This window comes from Suncus etruscus, chromosome 14, assembly GCF_024139225.1.
Source record: "Suncus etruscus isolate mSunEtr1 chromosome 14, mSunEtr1.pri.cur, whole genome shotgun sequence".
Taxonomy (NCBI): Eukaryota; Metazoa; Chordata; class Mammalia; order Eulipotyphla; family Soricidae; genus Suncus; species Suncus etruscus.
Genome location: NC_064861.1, coordinates 82,039,444 through 82,050,967, shown reverse-complemented (window position 1 = coordinate 82,050,967; position 11,524 = coordinate 82,039,444). Strand labels below are relative to the sequence as shown.

At 44.0% G+C, this 11,524-nt stretch overlaps 1 protein-coding gene and 2 non-coding genes across 3 annotated transcripts; 2 read left to right on the top strand and 1 right to left on the bottom strand.

Annotated features, from left to right (window-relative positions):
• The first annotated feature begins 664 nt into the window (after positions 1 to 664).
• Positions 665 to 773, top strand: LOC126029131 (U6 spliceosomal RNA). Its single transcript, XR_007502784.1, has one exon. It is a non-coding gene; the product is annotated as a U6 spliceosomal RNA (small nuclear RNA).
• A 3,059-nt stretch (positions 774 to 3,832) lies between these two features.
• Positions 3,833 to 3,939, bottom strand: LOC126029032 (U6 spliceosomal RNA). Its single transcript, XR_007502692.1, has one exon. It is a non-coding gene; the product is annotated as a U6 spliceosomal RNA (small nuclear RNA).
• A 3,294-nt stretch (positions 3,940 to 7,233) lies between these two features.
• LOC126027668 (peptidyl-prolyl cis-trans isomerase A-like) lies at positions 7,234 to 7,921 on the top strand. The gene has a single exon (XM_049786671.1). The coding sequence runs from the start codon at positions 7,251 to 7,253 to the stop codon at positions 7,830 to 7,832; it is 582 nt and encodes a 193-aa protein (XP_049642628.1). The 5' UTR covers positions 7,234 to 7,250; the 3' UTR covers positions 7,833 to 7,921.
• The last annotated feature ends 3,603 nt before the right edge of the window (positions 7,922 to 11,524 follow it).

Sequence of the window (11,524 nt, the reverse complement as noted above, 5' to 3'; positions counted from 1 at the left end):
CAGCGATAGCGCAGTGTGTAGGGTGTTTGCCTTGCATACACCCAACCCAGGTTTTTGATCCCCAGCATCCCATATGGTCCACCAAGCCTGCCAGGAGTAATTTCTGAGCACAGACCCAGAAGTAACCCTAGCATCACCAGGTGTAGCCCAAAAACAACATCTGCAGAGAAGAGTGATAGCTCAATGAGCTGAGTGTATTCTTTGCTTATGGGTTCCAAACTTAGCACCTCATGTCCCCTATGCATGACTGAGAGTAACTCCTGAGCATAGAGGGGAGTAGCCCCCAAGCTGGATATAACCACAAAAACTAAATGAATAAACGTTTTCAAGTCTGAATGCTTTGTGTCAGAGAGAATACAGTGGGAAGGGCAATAGCCTTGCACCACTAAAAGTAATTTTTGGGGAGGGTAAGAGCCACACCTGGCAGCACTCAGAGGTTATTCCTTGCTCTTTGTTCAGAAATCGTCTCTTGCAGGTTTTGGGAACCATATGATGTGCCAGGAATCGAACCCAAGCCTGTCCTAGGTCAGTTGTGTGCAAGGCAAATGCCCTACTGCTATGCTATCGCTCCAGCCCCCAGAAGTGATTGCTGAGCACAGAGCCAGGAGTAAGCCCTAAATACTACTAGGGATGGCCCATATATACACACAAAATCTGAGATTTGGTGCTCTCTTCAGCAGCACATGTACTAAAATTGGAATGATATACAGAGAAGATTAACATGGCCCCTGCACAAGGATGACACGCAAATTCATGAAGTCTTCTATATTTAAAAAAAAAATCTGAGATTTGGAGAGAAAGTGCAATGTATAGGAGGACACTTGCCTTGCATGTGGTTGGCCCAGGTTTGATTCTGGCACTTTGTATGGTCTCCTAGGCTCTGCCAGAAATGATCTCTGAGCACTGCCAGCTGTGCCCCTCCCCACCAAAAGGGTTCTATTTTGAATCGGTCATTTGAAAATGGCTATTTTTTTTGTTTGTTTGTTTTTTGGGCCACACCCGGCAGTGCTCAGGGGTTACTCCTGGCTGTTGCTCAGAAATAGCTCCTGGCAGGCACGGGGGACCATATGGGACACCGGGATTCGAACCAACCACCTTTGGTCCTGGATTGGCTGCTTGCAAGGCAAACGCCTCTGTGCTATCTCTCCGGGCCCTGAAAATGGCTATTTTTTAGAAGAGAATTTAAAAGTTATTTCGAAAGTTAGTCTTCTTTGAAGAGTAAAACATTTAAAAATTTTAGTATAGAGACTAGAGTGATAATAGTGGGTAGGACATATTTACCTTGCATATGGTTGACCTGGATTTGATACATGGAATCCCATATGGTACTTCGAACCACCAGGAGTAATCCCTGAGTGCAGAGCTAGAAGCACAGATCCCTGAGCACGGTGTGAACCAAAAACCAAACATAAAAAGAATTATTGGGGCCAGAGAAATAGTGCAGTGGGTAGGGGACTTGCCTTATAAACAGCTGGCGCAGATTTGATTCCCAAGCATCCCATATGGTCTTTGGTGCCCTACCAGGAGTGATTCCTGAACTCAGAGCCATGAATAACACTTGAGCACTGCCTGGTGTGACCCCTAAAAAAGAATTATAATCGATAAACATCTACATGATAGCAAAAAAAATTCTATACAACAATAAGTTTAATTGTTTATTCTGTTTCTGTTTGCTTCTATTTGAGCCATATTGATTATGCTCCAGGCTTACGCCTGTCTGTGCTTGGAAGGCCATACAGGGTACTGGAGATCAAGCTCAGGTCAGCCATGGACAAGACAAGTGCCCTACCTGCTGTACTATTTATCATTCAAGCCCAACTGTAAAAAAATTTTAATTGGAGGGCTGGAGCCATAGTACAATGGGTAATGTGCTTGCCTTTCATGCAGCCTTTCTGGGTTCAAACCCTAGCACCTCATATTGTCCCCCAAGCACTACCTGGAATAATTCCTGAGTGTAGAGTCAGGAGTTGGGGGTCAGAGTAATAGAACAGCAGATAGGGTATTTTTGCCTTGCACACAGCAGACCTGAATTTGATCGCCAGCAGTCCATATAGTACCCCCAGCCTGTCAGGAGAGTGACCCTGAGTGTAGATAGCCTGGAGTAAAACCTGAGCTGATATCACTGGGCATAGCCCCAAAACAAAACAACAATAACAACAAAATAGAATCAGGAGTAACCTTGAACTTTTTGTCCAAAAACAAAAATGAAATGAAAAAGTTTTGAGTACTTAATACATGCTGAGTATATTATGTTATAATAAGCTGTGCACTTTTGTACAATGGATAGGGCATTTGTCTTGCACACAGCTGACCCACATTTGATCCTCAGAACCCCAGGTGATCCCTTGAGTAATGCTAGAAGTGATCTCTAAATGCAGAGTCAGTAGTAGTAAGCCCTGAGCACAAAGAGTGTGACCCTCAACAAAACATAATAAGCTGAACATCAGTAGTGTTATCTATTGGCCCCTACACACAGATGTGTGCCTCTATTAAAAAAAAAAAAAGGCCCTTATAAAACATGTTTCGATTGTGTAATAAAAGCCAGGATTCAAATCCATGCATGATTCTATGTCCAATAACCTTTGATATCATGTTAATACCGACTTGAGGGGAAATCTGCAATTTTTGCCAACTGACAGTTCATATTATTTGCCCATTTTTATGATCTTAGCATTTTCCTATTTGCAATTTGTGGAGTGAATTGTTTTGCCATCTTCACTCCTTTATCATTCTGGGGGATGTTTCCTTGCTCTGTAATGCTACATGTGCTCTGCCTCTGAGCTATGTAACTGTAGTCTAGGTTTTAGTATTTTTTAATCTCCATTTGAATTACTTGAGGTCATCTTTTTTTTGTTTGTTTGTTTTTGGGCCACACCCAGTGACTCAGGGGTTACTCCTTGCTATGTGCTCAGAAATCACTTCTGGCTTGGGGACCATATGGGACATGGGGGATCGAACCGCAGTCCGTCCTAGGCTAGCGCAGGCAAGGCAAACACCTTACTGCTCTGCGCCACTGCACCAGCCCTGAGGTCATCTTTTTGTTTGTTTGTTTTCGGGCCACACACAGCTCAGGAGGTATTACTTTTTTTCTCCTCATGGGTTATTTCTGGCTCTGCCCTAAGGAATTACTGCTAGTAGGCTCCAGGGGGCCATATGAGATTCCAGGGATCAAACCCAGGCCAGTTGTATGCAAGGTAAATGCTGTACCTCATTGTCTGACCCTACTTGAGGTGAGGTCATCTTTTTTTTTTTTTTTTTGGTTTTTGGGTCACACCCAGCAGTGCTCAAGGGTTACTCCTGACTCTAGGCTCAGAAATCGCCCCTGCAGGCACAGGGGACCATATGGGATGTCGGGATTCAAACCACCATACTTCTGCATGCAAGGCATACTCCATGCTATCTCTACGGCCCCCTTGAGGTCATCTTTAAAGGAACTCTCTCTTTGGATCTTATTTCAGTCTCATCTCTTCTCAGATAAGTTTATTTTTGTTACCGACATCCACAAATTTATCTATTTTTTTTGTCAGTTTTTTTGTTTTGTTTTGTTTTGTTGTTCATACCCAGTATCGCTCGGGGATTACTCCTGGTTCTGCGCTCAGAAGTCGCTCCTGGTAGGCTCAGGGGACCATATAGGATGCTGGGAATCGAACCAGGATTCTGTCTGGGGTTGGCCACATGCAAGGCAAATGCCTTGCCACTGCGCTATTGATCCGGACCGCAGTTTGTTATTTTTATACTAAACAGAGATGAAGTCCAATGTTTGCCTTTTGTCCTTCTGACTTATTTCACTTTGCATAATTTCTTTTTCTCTTTTTCTTTTTGGCTGTTGAATAAAAATATGGAACACCTCACAAATTTGCATGTCATCCTTGCTCAGGGGCGATGCTAATCTTCTCTGTATCATTCCAATTTTAGTATATGTGCTGCCGAAGCAAGCACCACTTTGCATAATTTCTTCAAACTTTTTCCATTTTGTGTGAAAGGCAAAATCTTATCATTTTATTTATTTATTTATTTTTGTATTTTGGGTCATACCCGGCAGTGTTCCTCCTGGCTCTACGCTCAGAAATTGCTCCTGGCAGGGTCGGGGGACCACATGGGATGCTGGGACTTGAACCATTGTCCTTCTGCATGCGAGGCAAATGCCCTACCTCCATGCCATCTCTCCAGCCCAAAATCATCATTTTAAATAGCTGGATTATATTCCATTATATAAATAGTGTATAAATATTTTACATATTTAGCTAGTCATCTGTTGATGGATACCTTGGTTATAAAAATGCAAAAAGGGGGGGCCGGAGAGATAGCATGAAGGTAAGGCGTTTGCCTTTCATGCAGAAGGTCATCGGTTCAAATCCCAGCGTCCCATATGGTCCCCTGTGCCTGCCAGGAGCAATTTCTGAGCATGGAGCCAGGAGTAACCCCTGAGCACTGCCGGGTGTGACCCAAAAAACCACAAAAAAAAATGCAAAAAGGGGAACATGCAATTTTTCATATTTCTAAAAATGATATGCTTAAATCCTCTGGTAGCTTTAATTTTATCTTTCTCTTATTTTACTCTTCTTTGTTTGGGGTTAGCTAATTCATTTTGTCTCTAGTTTTTTTTTGTTTGTTTATTAGGTCACATCTAGTGATATTTAGGGCTTATTTTTGGGTCTGCACTCAAAGGTAATTTCTGTCAGGGCTCAGAGTATTTGGTGCCAGGGATCAAATGAGTGCAAGGCAAGAGCACTAGATAGTGTACTGTTGCTCTGTTCCTATTTTTTGCTTTTTAAGGAACCGTCTTAGCAGTTGTAGAATTATTAAATCAATTGAGTGTTCCAGAAATCAGAAAATTGTAATGGTTGCATCAGCATTTGGATTTAAACACATATGTGTTCCTAGTGTCATTTTTCTCTCATGTATCTTTTCATTATACAGACATCTGGATTTAGTTGTATTTACTATATTACAAGTTACGTATATAGTAATAATTCATTCAAAATTAATATTAAAATATTGGGGCCAGAGAGATAGCATGGAGGTAAGGCATTTGCCTTGCATGCAGAAGATCATCGGTTCGACTCCCGGCATCCCATATGGTCCCCCAAGCCTGCCAGGAGCGATTTCTGAGCGTGAAGCTAGGAGTAACCCCTGAGTGCTGCCGGGTATGACCCAAAAACCAAAAAAAAAAAAAAAAAAGAAAACTAAAATATTTTCCTAGTCTGTTATTATTTTTTCTCTTTTTGGGCCACACCTGGCAGTACTCAGGGGTTACTCCTGGCTCTGTGCACAGAAATCACTTTATGGGGGGGGTCGGCCACACCTGGGGACACTCAGGGGTTACTCTTGGCTATGCGCTCAGAAATTGCTCCTGGCTTGGGGGACCATATGGGAGGCCAGGGGATCGAGCTGCGGGCCATCATAGTCTAACACTCCCAAGGCATATCGCTTGCGCCACTGATCTGGCCCTCAGAAATCACTCTTTTTTTTTTTTTTTTTTTTTTTTTGGTTTTTGGGTCTCACCCGGCAGTGCTCAGGGGTTACTCCTGGCTCCACGCTCAGAAGTCGCTCTGGCAGGCTCGGGGGACCATATGGGACGCCGGGATTTGAACCGATGACCTTCTGCATGAGAGGCAAACGCCTTACCTCCATGCTATCTCTCTGGCCCCCAGAAATCACTCTTGGCAGGCTTGGGGGACCATATGGGATGCCAGGTTCATCCTGGGTTGGCAGCTTGCAAGGTAGATGCCCTACCTCTGTGCAATCTCTCTGGCCCTCATCTGTTCTTTTTTATATTGCCAATAATAATCTTTTGAGCTATCCTAATACATGATTACACAGGTAACATTTTCAGTTTTTTTTTAGTCACATCCAGCTGTTTTCTCAGCTGATTCCTGGCTCTGCACTCATGAGACTCTTCTGCTTGGGTGGGGAGAACATGTGGGATGCCAAGGATCAAACCCAGGTTTATTGTGAGCAAGACAGGCCCTCCCACAACACACAAAATATAATGTGTGAATTTGGGGGGGGGGGTCATACCCGGCAGTGCTCAAGGGTTACTCCTGGCTCTACGCTCAGAAATCGCTCCTGGCAGGCTCAGGAGACCATATGGGATGCCGGGATTCGAACCACCGACCTTCTGCATGCAAGGCAAACGCCTTATCTCCAAGCTATCTCTCCAGCCCCCAAGTGTGTTGTTTTGTTTTGTTGGTTTTTGGGTCACACCTGGTGGTGCTCAGGGGTTATTTCTGACTCTTGGCTCAGAAATCGCCCCCAGCAGGATGCCAGGATTCGAACCACCGCCCATCCTGGTTTGGCTGCATGCAAGGCAAACGTCATATCACTGTGCTATCTCTCTGACCCAAGGATGGCAGAGCCAGGAGTAACCCCTGAGCACAGCCAGGGAAAAAAACACACATACACAATTTCTTTTTTGGGGGGGTTATTTGGGCCACACCCGTTTGATGCTCAGGGGCTACTCCTGGCTAAGCGCTCAGAAATTGCCCCTGGCTTGGGGGGACCATATGGGACGCCTGGGGATCCAACCGCAGTCCTGATCCTTGGCTAGTGCTTGCAAGGCAGACACCTTACCTCTAGCGCCACCTCGCCGGCCCCAATTTTTTTTTTTTTTTTGGAAGCCACATCTTGTTATACTCAGGGCTAGCTTCTGGCGCTTTGCTGAAGAATTATTGCCAATCATGTGAGACCATATGCAGTGTCAGGGATTGAATGAAAGTCAGCTGTGTGCAAGGCAGTTTCCTTATCCCTGTACTTCACAGTCTCCAGAATCTAAAAAATAAAGTTAATATTCTTTTTCTTTTTTGTTTGTTTTGGTTTGTATTCAGGGCTTACTCATGGCTCTGTACTCAGAGATCATTCCTGACAGTTCCCTGTGGAATTTATGGTATACCAGGGGATTGTACCTGGCTCAGCCATGTCCAAGATACTAGTACTATTAGCACTTGTTAATATTTAATCTTTAAAATGAAGATGTGAGGCTGGAGTGATAGCACAGCAGAAGGGCGTTTGCCTTGCACACTGCTGATGCAGAATGGACCTGTTTCTATCCCTAACATATGGTCCATATGGTCCCCCAAGTCAGAAGCGATTTCTGAGTGCATAACCATGAGTAACCCCTGGTTACCAAGTGTGGCAAAAAAAAAACCAAAACAAGCAAAAAAAAAAAACAAAAACAAAAACAAAAATAATAAAAATAAAATGAAGATGAGGCCCCTGCAGACGCCATCGCCGCCGTGTCTCCTGCCGCCATGGTCAACCCTACCGTCGATGGCGCGCCCCTGGGCCGCGTGTCTTTCGAGCTGTTTGCAGACAAAGTTCCAAAGACGGCAGAGAATTTCCGTGCGCTGAGCACTGGTGAGAAAGGATTTGGTTACAAAGGTTCCTGCTTCCACAGAATTATTCCAGGATTTATGTGCCAGGGCGGTGACTTCACTCGCCACAACAGCACAGGCGGCAAGTCCATCTATGGAGAGAAGTTTGATGATGAGAACTTCATCCTGAAGCACACGGGGCCTGGCATCCTCTCCATGGCCAATGCAGGCCCCAACACCAATGGCTCCCAGTTCTTTATCTGCACTGCCAAGACTGAGTGGCTGGATGGCAAACACGTGGTGTTCGGCAAGGTGAAGGAGGGCATGAACGTTGTGGAGGCTATGGAGCGCTTTGGGTCCAAGAATGGCAAGGCCAGCAAGAAGATCACCATCTCCGACTGTGGACAAGTCTCAGGCCCCGCTTCTTTGTTCCCACTACACCAGACCTCAGGAGTCTGGTGTGCCCATCCCCATGTGCCCAGAATGCCCTCTGGCCCGTGTGCACCCTCAGTTCCCTAGTCCTTACCCTGTCCCATCTTGCTGGATTGCAGAGTTGTTTATGATTATGAAATAAAAAGTACATAATAACGGTCAAAAAATAAATAAAATGAAGATGTGCTGTGATACCAGCAAGAACTCGGGAAATGTTTAGACTCCTTGCCTGAGCCAGGGAATACTCTATTTGATAGTTTTGTCTGATAGTGGTGCTCAGGGATAGGGTAATAGAATTTAATAAAATGAACTGTGAATTTTATTAAAGTTCAATTCCCTTTTCCCTTTGCTACTTGTACAGAATTGTTGATATGAATGTAAACAGAGTACATTTTCTTAGAAAATATGGCTATTATCCCAGTTAATTATTTTATACAGACATATTTATTTATAGGTCTTTTCCCCCAAACTTTATTGTTTTTGTCAGGTGATCTTGTTTTGTTTTTTGTTTGTTTGTTTGTTTTTTGGGCCACACCCAGAGGCACTAAGGGGTTACTACTGGCTATGTGCGCAGAAATCGCTCCTGGCTTGGGGATCATATGGGACTCCCGGCAGTCCATCCTAGGCTAGTGAGGGCAAGGCAGATGCCTTACTGCTTGTGCTACCTCGCTGGCCCCACTTATGCTGACTTCCTAGAATTAGTGTAAAGACTCCATGCTCATTTGTTTTTTGTTTTGTTTTGTTTTATTGGTTTTGGGTCACATCCGGCGGTGCTCAGTGGTTATTCCTGGCTCTGCACTCAGAAATCTCTCCTGGCTTGGGTGACCATAGGGGATGCCAATGTTGGGATTTTTGTTGTTGTTGTTGTTGTTTTTTGTTTTGTTTTTCAGCTACACCCGTTTGATGCTCAGGGGTTACTCCTGGCTAAGAGCTCAGAAATCGCCCCTGGCTTGGGGGGACTATATGGGACGCCGGGGGATCGAACTGCGGTCCTTCCTTGTCTAGCACTTGCAAGGCAGACACCTTACCTCTAGCGCCACCTCACCGGCCCCCAATGCTGGGATTTGACCCACTGTCCATTCTGGGTCAGCCAAGTGCAAGGCAAATGCCCTATCACTGTGCTATCTTTCCAGCTCCTCAGTGCTCATTTGTTACATCTAGTAGAATATGATTTTTGTTTTGTTTTCACAATAGTTGTTACAGTTTTTGTTACAGTTTATAGACCATGGTAATTATATGCCAACCTAAGAAGTATGAAGTAATATCTAGTTTTATTCCTTTCATTTCTTATAGTTACTCTTTTTTTATAATTATCTTTATTTAAACACCGTGATTACAAATATGATTATAGTTGTATGATTGCAGTCATGTAAAGAACACCCCCATTCACCAGTGCAACATTCCCACCACCAATTTCCCAGATCTCCCTCCTCCCCATCCCCCCACACCTGTACTCAAGACAAGCTTTCTACTTCCCTCATTCATTCACATTGTTATGATAGTTTTCAGTGTAGTCATCTCTCCAACTGCTCTCATCACTCTTATTTGATGAGCTTCATGTCATGAGCTGCACCTACCAGCCCTCATCTCTCTTGTCTCTGAGATACTGTTAAAAATGTCTTTCATTTTTCTTAAAGCCCATAGATGAGTGAAACCATTCTGTGTCTTTCTCTCTTCCTCTGACTTACTTCACTCAGCATAATAGATTCCATGTACATCCATGTATAGGAAAATTTCATGACTTCATCTCTCCTGACAGCTGCATAATATTCCATTGTGTATATGTACCACAGTTTCTTTAGCCACTCATCTGTTGAAGGGCATCTTGGTTGTTTCCAGAGTCTGGCTATTGTAAATAGCACTGCAATGAATATAGATATAAGGAAGGGATTTTTGTATTGTATTTTTGTGTTCCTCAGGTATATTCCTAGGAGTGGTATAGCTGAATCGTATGGAAGCTCAATTTCCAGTTTGTGAAGGAATCGCCATATCGCTTTCCATAAAGGTTGTACTAGACGACATTCCCACCAGCAGTGAAAAAGAGTTCCTTTCTCTTCACATCCCCGCCAGCACTGCTGTTTTCTGTTTTTGTGATGTGTGACAATCTCAGTGGCGTGAGGAAGTACCTCATAGTAGTTTTGATTTGCATCTCCCTGACGATTAGTGATGTTGAGCATCTTTTCATGTGCCTTTTGGCCATTTGCCTTTCTTCTTTTTCAAACTGTCTGTTCATTTCTTCTCCCCATTTTTTGATGGGGTTGTTTTTTTCTTGTATAGTTCTGTCAGTACCTTGTAAATTTTGGATATTAGTACTTTATCTGATGAGTATTGGGTGAATAATTTCTCCCACTCAGTGGGTGGCCTTTGTATTCTGGGCACTATCTCCTTTGAGATGCAGAAGCTTCTCAGCTTAATATAGTCTCATCTGTTTATCTCTGCTTCCACTTGTTTGGAAAATGCTGTCTCCTCCTTAAAGATGCCTTTCAACAAGTGGTGTTGGCGCAACTGGTTAGCCACTTGCAAAAAAGCGAACTCTCTAGACCCCCAGCTAACACCATGTACAAAGGTAAAATCCAAATGGATTAAAGACCTTGATATCAGATCTGAAACTATAAGGTATATAGAACAACATGTAGGTGAAACACTCCAGGACATTGAGACTAAAGGCATCTTATAGTTATTCTTAAGTCATACTGTATTGATTACTATAGTTTTGTATTATGCTCTGAAAATGAGGCGTGGCTTCTCTGGCTTTTTTGTTGTTGTTGTTTTGTTAATTTTGCTTTGTCTGTTCCTTTTTTTGTTTTGTTTTGTTTTTGGGTCACACCCAGCAGCGCTCAGGGGTTACTCCTGGCTCCATGCTCAGAAATCACTTCTGGCAGGCTAGGGGGACCATATGGGATGCCGGGATTCGAACCACTGTCCTTCTGTATCCAGCCTTACCGCTGTGCTATCTCTTCGGTCCCTACTGTTCTTATTCCTTGCATTTAATATGAGTTTTCTTGGGACCTGTTTTCCCATTTTAGGTCAGGAGAGACAGCTTGCATTTTGATGGAATTACACTGAAATTTGTATACCAACTTTGTTTCTTTTTGAGTGCTACCTGACAGTGCTCAGGGATTACTCCTGGCTCTGTGCTCAGGGAACCATATGGGATGCTAGGATTCAAACTCAGGTTGGTTTGTACAAGGGAATCACTTTATCCACTGTACTATCACTATAGCCCCTGATGCAGAGGTGGTTTTTTTTTTTTTGGGGGGGGGGGGGCACGCCCAGCGGTGCTCAGCTGTTACACCTGGCTTTGCGCTCAGAAATTATTCTTGTTAGGCTGGGGAACCATATGGATGCCAGGAATCAAACCTGGGTCTGTTCCTGGTTGACTGCGTGCCAGGTAAACATTCTACTGCTGTGCTATCACTCCAGCCCCATGATGCAGAATTGGGGTTTTTAGTTTGTTTTTGTGTCACACACAGTGGCACTCTAGGATTACTCCTGGCTCTGTGCTCAGAAATTGCTCCTGGCAGGCACAGGGGACCATATGGGATCCAGAATTTGAACCAATGCCAGGCCTGGGTCAGCGGCTTGCAAGGCAAATGGCCTACCACTGTGCTATCTCTCTGCCTCTTTTTTTTTATTTTTGTTTTGTTTTGGGACCATACCTATTGGTGTCCGGAAATTACTTCAGGCTCTATGCTCAAAAACTATTCCTGGCAGGCTCTGGGATCATATGGGTTGTTGGGGATTGAACCCATGGCAGCCATGAGCAATGCAAATGCCCT

What these genes read in the sequence shown, in the direction of transcription:
- LOC126027668 (XM_049786671.1), top strand. Translation starts at nt 7,251, where the DNA reads ATGGTCAACCCTACCGTCGATGGCGCGCCCCTGGGCCGCGTGTCTTTC.